Source organism: Rhinopithecus roxellana, chromosome 4 (assembly GCF_007565055.1).
Source record: "Rhinopithecus roxellana isolate Shanxi Qingling chromosome 4, ASM756505v1, whole genome shotgun sequence".
Lineage (NCBI taxonomy): Eukaryota > Metazoa > Chordata > Mammalia > Primates > Cercopithecidae > Rhinopithecus > Rhinopithecus roxellana.
In genome coordinates, this window is record NC_044552.1 from 91851730 (window position 1) to 91874823 (window position 23094).

At 40.6% G+C, this 23094-nt stretch overlaps 1 protein-coding gene across 2 annotated transcripts in view; it reads left to right on the forward strand.

Moving 5' to 3' along the window:
- Window positions 1–23094, forward strand: part of SH3BGRL2 (SH3 domain binding glutamate rich protein like 2) — a 64098-nt gene that overhangs the window by 18140 nt on the left and 22864 nt on the right. For both annotated transcript variants that reach the window (XM_010370072.2, XM_030929216.1), the window contains exon 2: window positions 21781–21966. In XM_010370072.2, coding sequence (XP_010368374.1) covers window positions 21781–21966 — 186 coding nt within the window. The remainder of the gene's footprint in view (window positions 1–21780; window positions 21967–23094) is intronic.

The window sequence follows — 23094 nt, forward strand, 5'->3', positions numbered from 1 at the left end:
ATTAGAGTGTAGCTAGAAGTCTACTTTGGAAAACATAAAGGCTGTGAGGGACACGATTTATTTTATTGCTGTTTAATAAGTGGCAGGAAGAATCTTTTGTTATTAAAGATAATTTTATTGTAGAATTCTATTTCGATATCAGAATTCTAGAACCATGTAGAATGAAGCAAGAGACCTGGAAGGAAGCAGAAAAGCCACTGAGAGGTGATTGGCTCTTCATTCTACATTCTTCATGGCAGAGGGCCACCCTGTAGGACCACCTCACCCAAAGGACTGTTAATGAAACAGGCAGAAGTCGTCAAAGCCCAAGTGATGGAAGTCATAATGGGAAGCTCTGAGAAGTGACACTCCCTTCTTAAGGCAGAATTGGAGAATTCCAGAAGCATAGTTTTAGACTGTGTTTGGCATAGAGTGAAACAGCAGACTTTTACATTTGAATGGACTCTGGGAATGTCAGTACACCACATCGAAGTACAAAAATGGACCATCATGAAGATTCTGACTCTAGAACAGGTTAAATCAGGTTTGGCATATTTTGGTTTGATGTCTCTACTTTACAATGCAGACACATATTTGGTATATTTTAGAAAGATTTCTAAACAGAAGTAGTTTAAAATAAAATATAATAATAAACTTGTGTTTGGCAGGGTGAGCTTCAAGTAGACAGAGACCTTAATTTCCAATTCCAGGAGAAAGTAGGTTATTTGCTCCTAACTCTGGCCCCCACATTTGCAACTCCTTTTTTGCCTTTCATCATCTCTTCTTTCTACCTTTTGTTATAATACTTACAGACTTTCTGTTCTCGTCATCCTAGGAGCTGTGCTTTTTGTGTTTCTCCTTCTTATGTTTCTGGTGCTGTGCTTCTCTTCTTTGCCTACACATAGGTGTAGATTTTAGCCCTCCCCATGCACTTCCCTCTTTGATTGCCCTGGCTCTATAGGCATGCCTCTGTTAATGCCAATTTCAAATTGAAGTTACTTATAAGCAAGCTCTGTCTCTTCCCTTTAGACTTTGCACTACATCAAATTAGAGGCTTTGTTTTGTCACCTGTGTTTCTCTAGTTCCTCAGGAAGTGTCTAGCACATTGAAAGTTCTTGTAAACATCTGAGTGAACCTCTTGACCTTTTTAAAGGGTTTTGGTTTGTTATTTTTAATGCTAGTTCTTATGTACCCTCTCTCATACAGACACACAAACATACAAACACACACACACACACACACGCACACACACACAGAGTTACCCTAATTCTCCTTTGTTAATTTCTTTACTTTTTCTTTGGAGTCAAGATGGAATGGAGAATTATATGGCTGAACATATAGAGAAATTTGAGGTAGAGAGACCAGAATTTGGAGGCACACTCCAAGTTGGACATTCTTCTATATGGAATGCAGGAATTAGGATCATCTGAGGGAAGGGCAAGTGCCTGTAGAGATTTCAGAAAGATACGAAAGTTCCCAGTGGCAGTTATGTAGGACAGAAATAGCATTGAGTCTCCAGCCAAAGTTAGATAGTTGGAGTTTTCAGTAGACAAGGAAGCTAACATTACTCAGTAACCCAAGGAGGGAGGAAAGTGCCAATGAGATGACCAACTCAATACAGAAGGTGAGTCCATAGAATTCAGGTGTCTTAGTCCATTCAGTTGCCATAAAGGAATACCTGAGGCTGGGTAATTTATAAAGAAAAGAGGTTTATTTGTCTCACAGTTCTGCAGGTTGTACAAGAAACATGGCACCAGCATCTGCTTCTGGTGAGGGCTTCAGAAAGCATCTATTCATGCCAGTCATCACATGGAGAGAGGAAGGACATGAGAGAGAGAAGGCAGGAAGGTGTCAGCCTCCTTTTAACAGTCAGTTCTCAATCTGGAGACAAGAGCGAGATCTCATGCACTCTGGTCAGAATGGCATCAAGACATCCTGGAGGGGATCTGCCCCCATGACCCAAAAACTTCCTGCCAGACCCCACGTCCAACATTGGCAATCAGATTTCAACGTGGGATTTGAAAGACTAGTATCCAAATTATCAGCAGGTGAGGGCATCCAGACTTTCCCTTAAGTATATCAATTCATGCCTACTATGGAAATGTGAACTGATTATATAAGTATAAATAATTATATAAATATATAATATATAAATAATGTATAAATATATAAATATGTAAATATATAATTACATAATTATTGTAATTATGGAAATCATCCTGTTCTTTATTATTTTTCAAATGTAAATAGAAGTAGTTTTTAGATAATCTGTTAGGATAACTTTTCACACAATTGAGGACTGACTGATACAGAAATTAGAACAACGTATTACAATACACACTGTGTTGCAGAGTGGCGTCTACACACATTGATAAAGGCATGGCCTTTGGCTGGAGTCCTGCAATTCTTGTCTATAGAAAATACTATCCTCAGCAGGATTTCCTTCTTACTGCAGAGGGTTTTGACTATTACAGCAATTTTTGCTGTAGCTGCTCTTCTACAGAGTATCCTCTAATTAACAGGAAGCATGTGTATGAAGAGTTGTTTATAATTTTCAGAGAGAATCTCATCAAACAGTGGCATTGTACATTCATATTTTATGCTTCACTGACTTTTTTCTTTAGATAATAAACATACAATCTTGACAGGAAATGTAAGAACAGTAAAATCCAATCACCTGCATCTTTCATTCCATGGTTCTGCTAATGTTTTAAGGCTTTACATCAGTAAGTACTACAAGTTTTTTTTTTTTTAATGCAGACTAAAAGTAGTTTGTTATACACATGTTGATGGAGAAAGCAGTTAGAGCCACTTACATCACATCAGACAGGGGAATAAATCAGCTGCTGGGTATAAGCAGCCCCTCTGAAGCTACCCGACCGAGACCCAGGGGGTGCAGATGTGATGTGCACATTGTCTTCATCCTCCAGAGGGGTTGATGGTTAAGTCAGGGAAAGAGGCACAGACACATGCAGCTGTTATTAAATAGTGCCAGGCTGTATGTTATTAAATGCTAGATTGTGGTGGCCGTGGGCATAAATGGGAGTTTGGTGAAGGAGATGATTCCGGAGGGCAGTGGTTAGCGTAAATCAGGGTATCCCAGCCTTGGCTCTGCTGGCATTTTGGGCTAGATAATTCATTACTGTGAGGGCTGTTCTGTTTTAGGATGTTTTAGCAGCATCCCTGGCTTCTACTCATAGGTGCCAGTAATATCCTTCCCCCAAATTCCCTCAGCTATGACCACCAAAAATGTCTTCAGGCATTGCCAAATGTCCCCTAGGAGGTCAAAATAACCCCCAATTAAGAACCACTGGGTAGGCTTAGTTGAGTGCAGTGTGGATTTGAGGCTGAGCTGTGAAGAATAAATAGAACTTGGATAGGAAGTATGGACAATATGGAGGGGATTTTAGTGGAGAAGAACCTTTCAAGTGAAGACTCAGAAGTGTGTCTGCAGCAGGGCTACTCAAAGTTCAAAGTGTGTACCATGAACTTAACTGTTACCAGTGTAAGTACTGCAGTTGAGGGTAATCATTTAGAAACGTGTATAGCGACTTTACTGATATTATCAACTATAGTAATTGAAAACTTCAGGTTTATAGCTTGTCTTTGTTATTTAATTTTTCTAGAAATTAGTTTCTTGTTTTATAAAAGTATCATTCTGCAACAGATTAGAACATTAATATAAGAACGACAGCAAACTGGTCCTTGGCCACGAGACTTTGAGAGAGGCTGTGACCAGATTGGGTTTCAGGTGCACAGTAGGACATAAGGTAGGCTAGGTATGGTCCAGATGGAGCATGGAGTCAGAGTGGTTTCTGAGATCTCTCACGGTACCTGACATCTTAGGCCTGGTGCTCAATAAATGTTTTTCAGGATGAATCAATGCTTAGAAAACCTCCAAGCAGAGGAGAATGGACCTAGCAGTAAGGAGGGGGGACCCAGTGGATATTTTGGATTGGGGGTGACTTTTAGAAATGTATTTTTTTGGCTGGGCGCGGTGGCTCAAGCCTGTAATCCCAGCACTTGGGGAGGCCGAGGCAGGCCGATCACGAGGTCAGGAGATCGAGACCATCCTGGCTAACACAGTGAAACCCTGTCTCTACTAAAAAATACAAAAAACTAGCCAGGTGAGGTGGCAGGCGCCTGTAGTCCCAGCTACTCGGGAGGCTGAGGCAGGAGAATGGCGTGAACCCGGGAGGCGGAGCTTGCAGTGAGCTGAGATCTGGCCACTGCACTCCAGCCCAGGCCACAGAATGAGACTCTGTCTCAAAAAAAAAAAAAAAAAAAAAAAAAAAAAGAAATGTATTTTTTTTCAACAGCAGGAACTATAATTTAATCACATCGTATAACACTATGTAACATTCTATATTTTTGCCTGCTGATATGTAACATAGTTAAGTTTATTACAAACATTATTTCCTAAGGCTTATGGTATAAGTGCTCCTTTTCAAGTATTACCACTTAATAGTGTTTAATCTACAATGTAATATTAGGTAAATCAATGATAAATGTATATAATGCAATATACTGTGCCACATCTCCCTACCCTGTGTTAAGGTATTATTAACAAAATCAACTAAGAAAAAAACAAGACAACTTTTTTTTTTTTTTTTTTTGAGACAGAGTCTCGCTCTGTCGCCCAGGCTGGAGTGCAGTGGCCAGATCTCAGCTCACTGCAAGCTCCGCCTCCCAGGTTTACACCATTCTCCTGCCTCAGCCTCCCGAGTAGCTGGGACTACAGGCGCCTGCCACCTCGCCCGGCTAGTTTTTTGTATTTTTTTAGTAGAGATGGGGTTTCACCATGTTAGCCAGGATGGTCTCGATCTCCTGACCTCGTGATCCGCCCGCCTCGGCCTCCCAAAGTGCTGGGATTATAGGCTTGAGCCACTGCGCCCAGCCAAGACAACTATTATAACTGAAACAAGGCTATGAACATTGCAGATGCATGTCTGAGTAGATAAACAGCATTTCCCCTTAACATGAAGGTCATTTTGTCAAAGAGACTCCTATATCTTTAGGCTAGCATTGGTTTAGCAGCAGCTAGTCTTCAGGACAAGATAAAAATTTCAAGCGAGGCCAGGCGCGGTGGCTCATGCCTGTAATCCCAGCTCTCAGGGAGGCAGAGGCAGGAGGATAGCTTGAGCCCAGGAGTTCGAGACCTGCCTGGGTAATATAGCGAGACCCCCTTCTCCACAAAAAGGAAAAAAAAAAAAAAGACCAAAAAAAAAATTTCAAGCAAAAAAGACAACGAGTTACTCTGAGAAAACATCAATCCACATTACTAATAAAAGAAGCAATCTGCTGGTTTCACCTTAGCATACAGTTGGGTGTATTCCCTTTCACTTGTGGTTCATATTAATACCATTTTGTCTGTCTCTGTGGTTTCAGTCTTTCAGTCATCTGATTATCTCCATTTAGGAACCTTTCTAATTGCTTACCCTGGAACCATCATTATTCAAAGCTGTAACTTACATATTTTAGAACTTACTGTCAAATTATGTGTGTCCTGGCTGTTGGGATTTGTAAACAGTCTAATGTCTGGCATAAAGTAACTTTTGTGATTATTTGGCAGTATTTATAGCTGTCCCTTAAAGAAATAAAGGTGAGTACATTTTGGTTCATTAACGTTTTCTGTGAGTAGAAAAAGGTCTGTGCCCTTGGCACTGTTTTCATAGTGAAGTTAGTGGGTCTGTGCCTGAATTAGCAGTGAAGTGAGGAAAGAGATGGCATATGGAAAAGAGTAATTGAAAGGAGCTTAAGAAAGAGTGGGCACAAACACATGAAACCGACAAAGATTTAGAAAGCGCCTCAGAGATGGCGGCAGCAGGTTTTGGGGTGGAGAATGGTCTGGGTGTTGGCCAGGGTGACTGAGCCATGTATGTCACATTGTCCAGCTGGCTAGCTCAAGCTTCTTCACTTGGTGGTGATCTCAGGGTTCTAATAGTGGTAAGAAGGAAAGCCCCAAGTACGTTTCAGGATTCTGTTTATGTCAGTCATGCTAATCCATCAAGGTTCAAGGGATGGAGAAGTAAACTCCATCTCTTAGTGAGAATAGTTGCATTGTCACAGTGTCAGGTTATTTGTGAACACTTTATAACTTGCCGTAGTGTGTGAAAGAAGAAATTAAGAAATTTTTCATTAATACTCCAAATCTTAAAAGAAAATCTCCAAATCAGTTGCTACTTATTTTTAACATAGCTGATGTGAAGTGCTGTGGCTTACAATCCTATTTTATTCATTTATTTATGAAATATGATTGTATTCACTGAAGTTTTGAGAAGGAAAGGTAAGAATATTTGGTGTGGCATTACCACACTGTGATTTATTTTTGCTAAAGATCAAGTGAATTTTCCAGTGAGCAAATGGATGGAATTTGTGTGGGATTTTGTTTGACAATATGTGCATTGTAGCTCAGAGTTCAGAATCTTTGTTTTGATTTTTACAAATGCTGTTTTAGTCCCTGTTCTGTTTTCTTTTCTCATAGTTTCTATTCCTTTACAGATAAACACTGATGGTGAACCCCCTAACTTGATATGCTTTTGTTGTTCCATCTTGATCATGATTTTGTTGGGTTTGTTAAGCCAAAGTTGAGCTGAATTAGACCCACCGAATAAATTATGCTTCATCTTGGTTGTTCTTCTTGGCTGTATTATTCTTTTACTCTCCCTACAAGCTTCAAGAGTCAAGGAGAAATGTTTTGATAGATGTTTCTTTGTCTTCCTCTTAAAGAACTTGATGCACACCTGGCCAAAGGACGAAAGAGCAGGTGGAATTGGAAATGTCATGTACCTGCTTGAGGGGGGTGGTGTTAAGATTTGATTCCTTTTACTTTTATTTCTCTCCAGTGCAGATATCTGATTCTATTATGGCTTGCCTCGGGGATCTATCTGAGAACACTGTTGCAATTCTTCCTTGTCTTACGTGGTTTACATCCTAGCAGGAAGGTACACTTTAAGTAACCTATTACTTAATTCATTAAAACTATAATTAATCTTACAAAGGAGGAATTAATGACACAGTGAAAATGGTTACAAGCAAAGATCGTACCTAACCTGGGTGGTTTTTTTTTTTTTTTTTTTTTTGGCGGGAGGGTTAGGGATATGGTCTCACTTTGCCACCCAGTCTAGAATGCAGTAGTGTAATACCTGGGTGCTTTTGTCAGGGAAGATTTACTTGAGAGGGTGACGTTAAAGCTGAGGGCATAAGAGGGAGCATATGAGTCAGCTAGGTGAAGCTGGAAAGAGGTTTCATGGGCTGCTGACTACCTTATGGGAAGTTTTGATTTAGGAAGGATGGTACAATTGAGCAGATGAAGGGAGACTGCATAGGGTTAGTGTAGAGCAGTGGCCCCTTAAGCTTGATTCATGCATTACTTGGGAACTTGTTATATTTGTAAATTCATTTTTTTTTTTTAAATAGTACTATTGAGATATGATTAGCATACCATTTAAACTATTGAAACTATACAATTCTGTGGCTTTCAGGATATTTGCAGAATTGTCAGCTATTACCACAATTTAAGAACATTTTTATTGCCCCACAAAGAAATCTCACACCCCTTTAGCCATGGGTCCCCAAGCCCCCCACCTTTATCACTCCAGCCCTAGGCTACTACTAATCTGCTTTCTGTCTACAGGGTCACCTATTCTAGACATCTCATACAAATGGAATCATATGATATGTGATCCTTTATGACTGACTTCTTTCTCTTAGCATGATCTCAAAGTTCATCCATGTTGTACATGTATCAGTACTTCATTTTTATGACTAGATAATGTTCCATTGTTTAAAGATACGAAATGCAGATTCTTGAGCCCCATTCCAATCTTCCTGAATCTGAAACTCTGGGGGCTATTCATCCTTCCATAATCTGTGCTTTAACAAGCCCTCCAGGTGACCCAGATTCACCCAAAGGTAGAGAGCCACCTGCAGAGGGAGTGGGAGAGGGCAAGGAGTTGGAGAGTTGGGTACTTCCTATCACTGCCTGGGCCTGGTTATAGACTTTTTCCTTCATCTTAAGGATACCAAGAAGTTACTGAAAGGTTTTTAAAACAGAGGCGTGAAACCATCTAAGTATGTTTTTTAAAGAAATTCGTTTTAGCTTTTCAGTTTAAAGTGGTTTAGGGGAAATCTAGCTAGAAGAAAATGTAGGAAGCTCTAGAGGAGACATGAGGGTTTGGGATGGGCCAGTGGCAGTGAAAATGGAGAAATGTGGATGGGTTCAGGAAAAAATTTGAAAGCAGGGAGGTCATGACTTGGTGGTTAATTGCATCATCAAGGTGAGTCAATGATGATGTCCAGGTTTCTAGATTAAGCTACAATGGGTGGTGGTGCTATCACTAAGATCTTCTAAATTTCCTGGTTTTGCGATATGTGAGTAAATCTTAGTCACCCATTCTTCCTTCTAGAATCCACTCTTCCAGGCAATTCCTAGAGGAAACAATGGATAGCACTTGAATATGTACATGTGAAAAATACTCTTGGGAAGACGTATCACAACACATCAAGGACCATAAGTACAGTTGGCCCTTCCGTATTTGCAGGTTCCACATCCTTGGATTCAACCAGCCATGGATGAAAAATATTCACAAAAAAAAAGAACAGTTCAACAATAAAAAAATACACATTTAAAAAACAATACAGTGTAACCACTATTTACATAGCATTCACATTGTATAAGGTATTATAAATAACCTAGAGGTGATTTAAAGTAGAAGGGAGGATGTGTGTAGGCTATATGCAAATACTACACCATTTTATATCAAGGACTTGAGCATCCTTGGATTTTGGTATGGGGGTGGGGGGAAGCTCCTGAAACTAATTCCCTTCAGATACTGAGGGACAACTGTAACATAAATACGAATGTGTGTGTACACACACTGAACCTGCAGTAACTATATGTTAAAATAAAGAATATACATGAGAAGATGGGAAATAAAGGTGTCACCAAATTGTTTAGACTTAGGGGTGTGTGTACAAGGCTTTTGAAGCCTGATGAATTTGCATAATTTAGAGAAAAGGAATGGAGTGTTTTGATGAGAGGAGTGAGAGGTTTGAGGTTGCAGTCAATTCAGAAAGGAATGCACAGCAAGATTAGATTCCACGGTTCTGAAGATGAGATAAACATGGAAGTGACTGATGAGAGTAGGACCAGACTATGGAACTTTTTCTTTTTTTTTAAATCAAGAGCCAAGGAGGAGTATAAAATTCTGAAAAGGCAGTGATAAGCACTTGAGAAGAACACGCTTGTCTGCTTTTAGATGGGAGAGAGTAGGACAGTAAAGAAATTCTTGGAGGTATTGGCATCAGTGGGATAGGAAAGGGACTGTAGCAATGGGGGCAATAGGCAAGATAAAAGGAATAGTAGAATTTCCAGTATTTGGTAGCTGAAGGGAGACAGTGAAGAAGAAAGAAAAGGGAGATGACTTTGTGGTTACTAGGAAACCAGAAGAGGACATGGCTCTTGCAGCCGGTGGTGGAGGAATTGTAGAGAGAGATGGCTGTGGAAGACACTGATTTTAGTTTTTTAACATGAACAGGTAATTACATGGAATTAAAACTGAAACATAGTTTTGAGAAATAAAGTTATTAAATTTGAGGTTGCAGGTTTTATAGACTTGTTAATTTTTTTAAATTTTCTTTTCTTTTTTTTTTTTTTTTTTTTTTTTTGAGGTGGAGTTTCGCTCTTGTTTCCCAGACTGGAGTGGGATGGCGCGATCTCCGCTCACTGCAGCCTCTGCCTCCCGGGTTCAAGCCATTCTCCTGCCTCAGCCTGCTGAGTAGCTGGGATTACAGGCACCCGCCACCGTGCCTGGCTAATTATTTTTTTTAATTTTAATTCAGTTCTAGTATTATCCTACTTAGCGATTTTTAAATTATACAAATAGTTAAAAGCAAACTTTGTTTCATTAATATATGATCTGGAATGTGAAGGGAATTGAGTAACCTATTCTGAAAATACAGCTGCCAGTTGGAAAATATGTACAGATAATAATTTGTTAGTGGTGGATTAGATTTGATTCAAGTTAATAGGAAGAAGCATCCAGCTACGGGCAGGGCATATGAAGCCCAGTTGATCACGGTGGATAAGCTTTTTGATCTGCTGCTGGATTTGGTTTGCCAGTACTTTATTGAGGATTTTTGCATCGATGTTCATCAAGGATATTGGTCTAAAATTCTCTTATTTTGTTGTGTCTCTTCCAGGCTTTGGTATCAGGATGATGCTGGCCTCAGAAAATGAGTTAGGGAGTGTTCTCTCTATTTCTATTGATTGGAATGGTTTCAGAAGGAATGGTACCAACTCCTCTTTGTACCTCTGGTAGAATTCGGCTAATCGGTCTGGTCCTGGACTTTTTTTGGTTGGTAGGCTATTAATTCCTCAATTCAGAACCTGTAATTGATCTATTCATAGATTCAGCTTCTTCCTGGTTTAGTCTTGGGAGGGCATATGTGTCCAGGAATTTATCCATTTCTTCTAGATTTTCTAGTTTATTTTGTGTAGAAGTGTTTATAGTATTCTCTGATGGTGGTTTGTATTTCTGTGGGATCAGTGTTGACATCCCCTTTATCATTTTTTGTTGAGTCTATTTGATTCTTCTCTCTTTTCTTGTTTATTAGTCTTGCTAGCAGTCTATCAATTTTGTTGATTATTTCAAAAATCCAGCTCCTGGATTCGTTGATGTTTTGAAGGGTTTTTTGTGTCTCTATCCCCTTCAGTTCAGCTTTGATCTTAGTTATTTCTTGCCTTCTGCTAACTTTTGAATGTATTTGCTCTTGCTTCTCTAGTTCTTTTAATTGTGATGTTAGGGTGTCGATTTTAGATCTTTCCTGTTTTCTCCTGTGGGCATTTAGTACTGTAAATTTCCCTCTAGAAACTACTTTAAATGTGTCCCAGAGAGTCTGGTATATTATGTCTTTGTTCTCGTCGGTTTCAAAGAACATCTTTATTTCTGCCTTCATTTTGTTATTTACCTAGTAGTCATTCAGGAGCAGGTTCTTCAGTTTCCATGCCTTTGTGTGGTTTTGAATGAGTTTCTTAATCCTGAGTTCTAATTAGATTGCACTGTGGTCTGAGAGACTGTTTGTTGTGATTTCAGTTCTTTTATATTGGCTGAGGAGTGCTTTACTTCTTCTTTTTTTTTTTTTTGAGACGGAGTCTCACTCTGTCCCCCGGGCTGGAGTGCAGTGGGTGGATCTCAGCTCACTGCAAGCTCCGCCTCCCGGGTTCCCGCCATTCTCCTGCCTCAGCCTCCCTAGTAGCTGGGACTACAGGCGCCCGCCACCTCGCCCTGCTAGCTTTTTGTATTTTTTAGTAGAGACGGGGTTTCACCGTGTTAGCCAGGATGGTCTCGATCTCCTGACCTCGTGATCCGCCCGTCTCGGCCTCCCAAAGTGCTGGGATTACAGGCTTGAGCCACTGCGCTCGGCCCAGAGTGCTTTACTTCTAATTATGTGGTCAGTTTTAGAATAAGTGCGATGTGGTGCTCAGAAGAATGTATATTCTGTTGATTTGAGGTGGAGAGTTCTGTAGATGTCTATTAGTCCACTTGGTGCAGAGCTGAGTTGAAGTCCTGGATATTCTTGTTAACCTTCTGTCTCATTGATCTGTCTAATATTGACAGTGGGTTGTTAAAGTCTCCCATTATTATTGTGTGGGAGTCTAAGTCTCTTTGTAGGTCTCTAAGGACTTGCTTTATGAATCTGGGTGCTCCTGTGTTGGGTGCATATATATTTAGGATAGTTAGCTCTTCTTGTTGAATTGATGCCTTTACCATTATGTAATAGCCTTCTTTGTCTCTTTTGATCTTTGTTGGTTTAAAGTCTGTTTTATCAGAGACTAGGATTGCAACCCTGCTTGTTTTTGTTTTCAATTTGCTTGGTAGATCTTCTTCCATCCCTTTATTTTGAGCCTATGTGTGTCTCTGCACTCTATGTGTGAGATGGGTGTCTTGAATACAGCACATTGATGGGTCTTGACTCTATCCAATTTGGCAGTCTGTGTCTTTTAATTGGGGCATTTAGCCCATTTACATTTAAGGTTAATATTGTTTTGTGTGAATTTGATCCTGTCATTATGATGTTAGCTGGTTATTTTGCCAGTTAAGTGTTGCAGTTTCTTCATAGCATCGATGGTCTTTACAATTTGGTATGTTTTGTAGTGGCTGGTACCGGTCGTTCCTTTCCAGGTTTAGTGCTTCCTTTAGGAGCTCTTATAAGGCAGACCTGGTGGTGACAAAATCTCTCAGCATTTGCTTGTCTGTAAAGGATTTTATTTCTCCTTCGCTTATGAAGCTTAGTTTGGCTGGATATGAAATTCTGGGTTGAAAATTATTTTCTTTAAGAATGTTGAATATTGGTCTTCACTCTTATCTGACTTGTAAGGTTTCTGCCGAGAGATTCGCTAGTAGTCTGATGGGCTTCCCTTTGTTGGTAACCCGACTTTTCTCTCTGGCTGCCCTTAACATTTTTTCTTCATTTCAACTTTGGTGAATCTGACAATTATGTGTCTTGGGGTTGTTCTTCTCGAGGAGTATCTTTGTGGTGGTTTCTGTATTTCCTGAATTTGAATGTTGGCCTGCCTTTGTCGGTTGGGAAGTTCTCCTGGATAATATCCTGAAGAGTGTTTTCCAACTTGGTTCAATTCTCCCCATCACTTTCAGGCACACCAATCAAATGTAGATTTGGTCTTTTCACATAGTCTCATATTTCTTGGAGGCTTTGTTCTTTTCTTTTTACTCTTTTTTCTCTATACTTGTTTTCTCACTTTATTTCATTAATTTGATCTTCAATCACTGATATCCTTTCTGCCACTTGATCAAATTGTCTATTGAAGCTTGTGCGTGTGTCACAAAGTTCTTTTGCCATGGTTTTCAGCTCCATCAGATCATTTAAGGTCTTCTCTACACCGTTTATTCTAGTTAGCTATTTGTATAATCTTTTTTCAAGGTTTTTAGCTTCCTTGTGATGGGTTGTAACATTCTCCTTGAGCTCAGAGAAGTTTGTTATTACCGACCTTCTGAAGCCTATTTCCTTCTACTCGTCAAAGTCATTCTCTGTCCAGCTTTGTTCCGTTGCTGGTGAGGGACTGTGATCCTTTGGAGAGGTGCTCTGGTTTTTAGAGTTTTCAGTTTTTCTGCTTCAGCTTCTTCCCATCTTTGTGGTTTTATCTAACTTTGGTCTTTGATGTTGGTGACCTACAGATGGTGTTTTTTTGTGGACACCCTTTTTGTTGGTGTTGATGCTACTCCTTTCTGTTGGTTGGTGTTCGTTTTAACAGTCAGGTCCCTCAACTGCAGGTCTGTTGGAGTTTGCTGGAGGTCCACTCCAGACCTGTTGGCCTGGGTATCACCAGTGGAGGCTGCAGAATACCAAATATTGCAGAACAGCAAATATCACTCCCTGATCCTTCCTCTGGAAGCTTCGTCCCAGAGGGGCACCCGCCTGTTTGAGGTGTCTGTCGGCCCCTACTGGGAGGTGTCTCCCAGTTAGGCTACACAGGGATCAGGGACCCACTTGACGAGGTAGTCTGTCCGTTCTCAGAGCTCTGTTTTAATTTATAACATGTACTGACAGTTTTTCAAAAATTGACCTTTATTTTGTAATCTGTTTTTCTGACAGTGATTCTATAAAACTCAAGCTTCAGTCTTTTGTAAGTCAGCCTCTTTATCCTTGGCTTGGTAATTTGGTATTTGCTTTCTAGTAAGATAAACTGAAACAGAAACTGGAGACACTGTACTTTATGTATCATCTCTCATTTAGTTAAGCAGCATTAGAACATTGCCAGTTAGCAAATGGCATCTTGGGGATTACTCTACACCCCTGCTCTACTCCCCAACAATGAGACATACTGCTGAGGGTTTCAGTTAAGAATGAGTTCATTTGCAAATAACAGAGAACCTGTCTAACTTGAGCTTAAACAGAGGTGTTTCAGTCTCTCCTGGTAAGTCTGGAGGCTGAACTTGTTCAGGGCCTGCCATGATGGGATTTTCTTGGCTTTTTCTGATGCCTGTCACCTCAAGGTGGAAAGGCTGCCCCGCACCACTAGCCCTCACATCTGGATGCCACGCTGGGAGAATGAGGAAGGGCAGGGAAAAGGGGCCTTAGCATTGTCATCTGTCGGCATCAGCAGGAAGCCAAGCTCTGTCCAGAAGCTCCACCTAGCACACTTAGGTGCACACCTCACTGGCCAGATCTGGGTCATGTGGCTGCTTCAGCTATAAGTGTGACTGGGAAAACTGGAGCTTTAGTTTTTTAGGCTTCACAGGGGAGATCATGAATAGGCTTTGTTGTTTAACTAGGCTAATGTCTTCCACAGTACTTTCTGCCATTTTCATCCTCTTTTATGACAGCATAATGCCTAGTAAAGCCAAGAATGGGGTTTTATTTAAAGAATTTGCCATGAAATTAGGTGTATTGGAGGTATCTTACTCAATCACTGGAAAGTTCCTGAGGTCTTTGACAAGGGAAAGAGCCTCAGTCCTTTCCTCCCTTTTTAGTTGAAAGGAAGAATCATCTTAGGGCCTTCTACCTTCCTTAATCCAGTCCAGGCCCTCCTTTGTACATTTTGTCAAGCTATTAAAAAAAACCTCATCTTTTCCCTTCTATTTTCTCTCACTGTCTTTGACTTTTTTCCATTTGAGATACATAAGAGGTCCTAATCAGTCTTATGTCTACCCCAGGTCAGAATAAAGAAAGATGTGTGTTTGAAGTGTGAAAGCAGGTGAAATAAAGAACCATTGTGTTGAATATGAATATCAAAGCCTTTGAAAGCATTCAGAAGTTGCTATATTTTTGATGGAGGCCACTTCTAGGGCAAAGATAGAAAAGCTAGTATGTTTGAGTAAATGAAACAATTAAGCAGGTGCCCATTACTGCTTAGGCCTTTTCTTATTTAATTTTCCAGTGAATCTATGGAAAAAAGATAGTTGAGTTCTGTTAAAAGAAAAGCTTTACGCAGATTATATTTAACAGGGTTTCGTTGAGCCAAGAATATTTTGAGAATTGGGCAGCCCCCGAACCCGCATAGGTTCAGAAGGACTCTGACGCTGCTTCGTAGTCACAAAGAATTTATGTACAGAAAAAGGACGTTAGGTACAAAAACGGTAATAATCTAATGGAAGTAAGATTGGTTACAGCTTGGCGTTTGCCTTGTTTGGACACAGTTTGAACAGTTGCCTGCCTTAATTGGCTGAAATGCTGTGATTGGTCCAAGAGTAGGTTACAGTCTGTTTACGTATCTGGTTAGGTTACAATTCACTATGGATGGAGAAACCTTTAGGTGAACTCAAAGTATGTAAGGAGGTAGCTTTAGGCTAAGTTTTTTTTTTTTTTTTTTTAAATCGAGACAGAGTCTCACTCTGTCACCCAGGCTGGAGTGCAGCGGCACGATCTCAGCTCACTGTAACCTCTGTCTCCTGGGTTCAAGGGATTCTCCCGCCTCAGCCTCCTGACTAGCTAGGATTACAGGTGCATGCCATGACAGCCAGCTAATTTTTGTATTTTTAGTAGAGATGAGGTTTCACCATGTTGGCTAGGCTGGTCTCGAACTCCTGACCTCAGGTGATCTGTCTGCCTGGGCCTCCCAAAGTACTGGGATTACAGGCGTGAGCCATCACTCCTGGCCTTAGGCTAAACTTAATTTAGCAGTTTATTTCATAGGTTTGGAAACGGAAGTTAAGAGAGAAGCCAAGTAATATCTCCCAGGCTACCCATCTGTCAGGGTCAAGATTAAAACCAGGACAATCTGGCTCTAAAATACATACTTTCCGCCCCCCAGTTTTTCTCGTTGTCCTCTGTGGCTCATTTGTCTTTCCCATTATCGTTCGTATTCAGTCTCAATGTTAAAAAGAAAACTCCTATTCAAATTGATTATGTCTCTTTATTTCCTAGTGACTCCCAAGGTCCCAGGGTGCAGCATTAGCTGTGTATACCCTGGAATTCAAACATGACTAGACGTGTCCAGAAGCCTATGGAAGGAATCTGGCAGGGGCTGCTTAATTATATAAGTTAACTGGCATCTTCCTGGGAAAGAAGTAATCCTACAAGAAGAGAGTAGAGGCATGCAAGTTTACTTAGCAGTCAGTGTCACAGAGTAGGGGGTTAAGGCTGAGTTACGAGCAAGGTAATTATTTAACCTGTTTTCTGATCCAATCCCTAGGGACTTTTGGGGCCAGGAGGTTGCCAGTGAAGGTTCCAAGTGTCTTTCACTAAGATTCCACAGGTCATCGAGTGTTCACGCAGAGTCAGGATACTCCGCAGCTTACTGCCCAGGGCCCTGTGGGGGTGAGTCACCAGGGCTTGGGTGCAGGCATTGGGGTCCTCAGGAGATTCATGGATCTGGAGTCAAAGGGGTAAAGGCTTATACATTGAGTGGCCAAGAAGGCTGCTTCAAAGTACATTTGAGGGAGCAGTTTGCTTCAGAGCTCCTGAAGTTAGTAGGGGGAAGTGGTTGAGGGTGATAGAGTACTAAGGTAGTAATGGGAAGCAGATTCAGGAAAATACCAACACATTTGCATAATTCTCAGTTGCCATATTTGCAAATGTATCAACAATTTAATAAAACCATTTCAGCAATACAAAACACTTTTTGTTTCGTTATGCACTTGCAACTATTAAAATTAACTGACAGTAGAATTTATGTAAACATGTAACCACGTACTACTTTCTTTTTAAGTCATTGTCAAAGTTAGAAGCAAAGTTTTTTTCGCATTAGGGTCTAGAGACTCTTCTGAATTATTTCGGCTATGTACATACAGTTAGATGTAGCCTCCTAAGCACGATGCTTTTCAAAATTGTGCCGCTTTGGGATTGAGAAATACTGTCATTTGATCCACATTCCCATTGGGCTAAATGTAAGTTACATTTGTTCCTAAATTAAATTACTCACTTAGTTTGAATCGTTTCTCTGGAACATCACCTGGAAATCTTTGATGTTCAGGACTGGAATAATTCTTGAATCATCCATTCAGTTAATATTTATTGAGGGCCTCCTGCACGCTGGTCCTTCTGCTTCCAGAATTGACGTTGTAGAGAGAGAGGTGAGAACAAAAACAAAGGGCATATAAGTAAATAAAATTTTAATAAATTTAGGCAATAAAACTTCAGCAAGGTGGTTCGAGAGGGCTCTTTGAAGAGGTGATACTTTTGGTGAGCCCTCAAGGGTAAAAAGAATCAGCCCTGTTGTTGGTTGGGAGGAAAGTTCCCCATCTCACAGGCCATTCTACCTTTGAACATCTTGTCTAGTCATTAACAAATGTTTAATAAAAGCGACAAAATCTCCTGGCCTTGGGGAATTTATATTCTTTTTTTTTTTTTTTTTTTTTTTGAGACAGAGTTCCCTCTTGTTGCCCAGGCCAGAGTGCAATGGCGCGATCTCCGCTTACTGCAACCAAGTTCAAGTGATTCTCCTGCCTCAGCCTCACAAGTAGCTGGGATTACAGGCATGCGGCACCACGCCTGGCTAATTTTTGTATTTTTAGTAGAGATAGGGTTTCACCATGTTGGTCAGGCTGGTCTCAAACTCCTGACCTCAGGTGATTCACTTGCTTCAGCCTTCCAAAGTGCTGAGATTACAGGAGTGACCCACTGCACCCAACCAGGGGATTTATATTCTAGTGGGGGAGATGGACAAACAAATACATAATCTATACAGTCTGTCAGATGCCGAGTGCTGTGGTGAAAAATACAGCAGTGAAGGGGGAGTAGAGAGTTCTGGGGTAGCTGGTAAAAGTGTAAAATCAGGTGGTCAAAGGAAGGCTCACTGAGAAAGGGAACTTTGACCTAGAAATGAAGATTTGTGATCTAGCTCAAAGGTTGGCAAGCCTTTTCTATAAAGGGCAGCTAGTCAATATTTTAGGTACTGGGGGACCACACAGTCTCTGTTGCAACTTCTCAACTCTGCCATCGTAGGGAGAAAGCAGACATAGACAATATATGAGTGAATGGGTGTTGCTGTGTTCCCATACAGCTTTGTTTATGGACACTGGTGTTTATATTTCATATAACTTTTACATGTCATGGAATACTATTATTCTTTTGATTTTTTCCCCCAGCTGTTTAAAAATATAAAGACAATTTTTGGCTGCTGGCCACACAAAAATGGTCAGTGGGCTGGATTTGGCCCTTGGGCCATATTTTGCCTACTCCCAATCTAATGCAAGAGATTCTGTGTTCCCTTTAATTGCTTTGTATGGTGTATAGTAGTGTTTGAATGTTAAGGTGAAATGCACTCTTCATCCTTTTAGATAACCTGCCTGTTCTAGTTCCAACATGTTGACTGTTGCTCTGTGGAGTAGATTAAGAAAATTCCTCTGTTTATCCAGTGATAAATATTCAGTCACATATATTAAGTTTATGTCTTACAGCTTTTATTGCCAGGCTCTACTGTGCAGTAATAGCTTTTATTTTCAATCCTTCATCATAATACAGTATTTCTGAAGTCATTTTAAGTAGCAATTAAGAATTGCATTTGGGTGCAGGCTATAGAAAACTGGATGAAGAGTGGCTTAACTTATTAAAGGTTTATTTGTCTAATACAGAAAGGTGTAGAATAGGTTGTGCATGAAGAGACCAGGGTGGCAGCTACAAAATGTCATTAAGGACCCAGGCTACTATCTTTCTGCTTGACCATCCTTAGCATATAGTATTTTCACGTACTTAAGGTGTTTGTTTTCACATTTGTGAAATGATTTCTGCACCTCCAGGCACCATATCTGCATTTCTGCAAGTAAGGAGACTAGAGAAGGGCAAAAGTCTGCTTTATGTTTTCTTTCATTGAAGTGAAGCCTTCCTAAGGACTGTCTGCCTCACATCTCATTGGTCAGAACTGTATCATGTGATTCCCTCTAACAGTAGAGGTGTTTGGGTGAACATGATTTTGTAGCCGAGCACATTGCTTTTCTAAGTAAAACTAGGCTTCTGTATTTAGAAAGAGAGGGAGATTGGTTACTGGGTAAATAACTACCATTGTTTTGCTTTCAAAGGTGTTTAAGTAAATTAAAAAAAAAACCAGGTGAGTTGAAGGTACCTTCCAACAATGGATAAAATGACATAAGATGAGGCCAGGCACAGTGGCTTATGCCTATAATCGCAGCACTTTGGGAGGCCGAGGCGGGCGGATCACCTCAGGTCGGGAGTTCGAGATCAGCCTGACCAACATGGAGAAACGCCATCTCTACTGAAAATACAAAAATTAGCCATGCGTGGTGGCACATACTGGAGGCTGAGGCAGGAGAATCACTTGAATCCGGGAGGTGGAGGTTGCAGTGAGCCGAGATTGTGCCTTTGCATTCCAGTCTGTGCAACAAGAGCGAAACTCTGTCTCCAAACAAAACAAAACAAACAAACAAAAAAAATGACATATGAAAGCAGTGACTGTTGGCCCACAATTTACTTCTCTTCTATTTGCTTAGGAAATTCCTTTTGATATTGATTGTAAGATGCATTTCATTTCAGAAGAGTTGAAGTGTGAGGATAATAAAAAATTCATTGTGTGAAGGAAATGATTGTGTATGTTATGGTTATTTGGACTCTGGAATTAAGCCCAGCACATGAAGTGCCCTTGATGGCTTCCTGTTGCCTCATGGGAAGCCTCTCTGTTACCTGGGCCCCACCTAGTAGGCTGGCCGGTGTCTTCCTCTAAGTTCCTGCTTCCTGAACAGCCTGCCTCCGCCACACTAGGTTGAGTGCTCCCAGTTCCAGGTCATGTTCACCTTTGCACACCTGACAAACAGGCTGTGGTAGTGTGACACATCTTCCTTCCTGATGCTAATGTCACAAACATCCACTTGAAAATTTCCTTCTCTGGGTTAAGTTTCTCCTACCTTGTTATTTGGGTGATTTGCTATAGTACTAGCTAATTTTCTAAGGTTTTAACTGTTTTGTTTTTTTCATTTCTTCTTTTTAAGCATCTGCCCTTTCTTATAAGTGAATTATGGAAGCCAGTGACTCAACAAAATGCTTTGAGTTCTGCTTCATGTCACATTGGGAAAACGTGATTTGTATAAAACAGGGCAACTCTGTGGTATGTACTGCCATCCTCCAAGCTGTTCTGTGGAAGCTAGGGTTCCCTCTCTCTCATTGCAATACATTTCTTCTGTTTACTCTTTTGAATATTAACACATTTATTATAATATTCAAAACATTTTAAAGTAAAACTCTTGCTCCCACTTTGTGTCCTTACCCAATTCCTGCTCCCCCAGCCGTTGGATAACCGCTTCTGTTAGTTTCTTATATGACCTTCAAGAATTTTTTAAAACAATATAAATACAAGCAAATATAAATGTGTTCTTATTTTTCTCCACTTTTTTAAAAAGTGACCTTAGTCTACATATAGTTCTGCTCCTTGTTTTTCTGTTTAACCTACTAATATGTCTTGGAGAGCTTTTCATAACAGCATTAACAGTACATACAGAGCTTCTCTTTTTTTTCTTTGTAAGCTCCATAGTGTTAAAGTGATCTCTTTAAAGCACAAACCTGGACATGCCTCCTGGTCATCAGATTGAAAAAATAGAGCATATATATATTGGTTTGGCACTATCTGCCATTTCCGGTGTCTTCTGGGGGTCTTGGAATGTGTCCCCCATGGATAAGGAGAGACTACTGTTTTCCATTTCAATTAGTTAATATGTACTCTTTTTTTTTGTTTTTGTTTTTGTTTTGAGATGGAGTCTCGCTCTGTCGCCCAGGCTGGAGTGCAGTGGCCAGATCTCAGCTCCCTGCAAGCTCCGCCTCCTGGGTTTACGCCATTTTCCTGCCTCAGCCTCCCAAGTAGCTGGGACTACAGGCGCCCGCCACCTCGCCCGGCTAGTTTTTTGTATTTTTTTTTTTTTTTTTTAGTAGAGACGGGGTTTCACCGTGTTAGCCAGGATGGTCTCGATGTCCTGACCTCGTGATCCGTCCGTCTCGGCCTCCCAAAGTGCTGGGATTACAGGCTTGAGCCACCGCGCCCGGCCAGTTAATATGTGTAGGCAACATTTTGAAAACTGCAGATGGATTTGCAGCTCCTCAAGAGCACATCTGACCCCTAGTGACTGAAGAAGGAAAAGTGAAAGAGGAATGAAAAGGGTTAAGAAACAGAGTTCAAAGTAAGATGATATTCGTTGTTTACTCTCACGTTAGAAGTGAAGAACATTTTTCACCTGTGAATTGATGAAAGGATGCTTTCATGGTAGTGGCTACAGCTGTGGAATTTCTGAAGAAGGCTGCTGAGGGGAATAAAAATGTTGCTGCTGTCATGAATCCATGAAATGTCGACATCTCAGATAGGCTATACATGGTTTTCAGATGGTTTTGGGCAAAGGGAGCTTTTATGACTATAAATGTCAACTTCTTGCAAGGGTGAGGGTGGGGTTGGGGGTGGGATGGGGAGTGGTTATGGCCCACTGAGAACTAAGTCACTCTCTCATCTCATAGTCCATTCTTTCCAAGCCACCTGAATTGTGCTCCAGAGTTCTGGGCAGTCTAGGTTGAAGAAATGACTGTGTTAGTGGCCGGGTGCGGTGGCTCATACCTGCAATCCCAGCATTTTGGGAGGCTGAGGTGGGTAGATTGCTGGAGCCTAGGAGTTTGAGACCAGCTTGGGCAGCGTAGAGACTCCATCTCAAAACAGAACAACATCAAAGAAACAACTGTGTTGGGACTGGCTAAGTCCTCCACTGGGTATCTAGTGAGTGGACAGTGTGTGACACCTACATAAATCACCTCTTTTTATGTATCAATGACATAAATCTAGTTCAGTTTGGAAGTATATACCTACTGTTTCAGATAAGGATTTCTACTTATTTGTTTGTCTTCTCTCTTTAGATAAAGAAGAAGCAGCAAGATGTGGTTAGATTTCTGGAAGCCAACAAGATAGAGTTTGAGGAGGTGGATATCACAATGTCAGAAGAACAGAGGCAGTGGATGTACAAAAATGTCCCCCCGGAAAAGAAACCCACTCAGGGCAACCCCCTGCCCCCTCAGATATTTAATGGCGACCGATACTGTGGAGTAAGTGGCTAGATTGTTATCATACTATTTCTTTTATTATTCAAAACACATGTCACTTAGAGTTCAAGTGGGTTTTTCCAGTGAAGACTGTGATTTCTTCACCCAATGCCCATTCAGGTCCGCAAGTCTAACAGAGGGTGAAGTTGAGAAGGGATGTGAGTCTGAGGTCGTGGACTGTGTGTGTATGTGCAAGAGCTGTGTGGTATGTGAATGTGAGTGCACATGTGTCTGTCAGTCTGAGCTCTGTCTTTGCTTTGGGAACAGGAGTAGGAAGGGAAGCTCTGTGTGTGTGTTTGTATGCATGTATGTATGTGTGTATTCTGTTCTAAATTTTGAAGCATTAAAAATAATCATTTTATTATTAAATTATTAATCAAATTATTTTTTGATTAATACATTTTAGGGGGCAGAGTAGTAGAGGGGAATAATTATCTTTGAATATCCCTTTATGGTATAAATAACTGCTAATAGCTGATTGTAAACCAGAGTTCCATTTCTTATGATAATGAGCCAGAGGGATGATTAAGACTATCAGTGCACCTCATATATGAACATATATCAGGTGCTTTCCTGCTGCATGTAGCACAGGAGAAGATAAAGAAGTCACTTTCATCTATTTACCTACTTTCTTACTCCTTAGGTTAAGAAAAATAGTTAAGAAACTTCTGTCTAAAGAGTAAGTTAGGATTTGCCTTTTTCCATATCTCTGAGTGTCTAAGTCAGTGTTTATTTTTGGACCTGTACTATAGTTATTTAAGGACGGTCTAAAGAAGAAGGAGCCACAGAGCTGAGGTGCTTGAGATGAAATAAATAGCTAGGCTGTAATTGGCATGGAGGAAAGGAATAACAGAGAGCCTTTGGTGGCTTCAAGGAAAATAATCCCTTCCCCCAGTGCATAATGGAGAATGAGGAGTTGCAACATAAAGCCGTGTGTAGATTATACAGAGAATTCTTACCTGTAGCATCCTGACGATAATCCTGAACATGGCATTAGACATAACTTTGAGTTATAGTGCTGCCTTATGTCGGCTGGGACAGCTTTGGAAAGTTACTTATCTTTTTTAAAACCCAAGTTTTCTTATCTTTAAGCAAGGGATAATATCTGTCTTACTTTGTGATAGTTTCAAA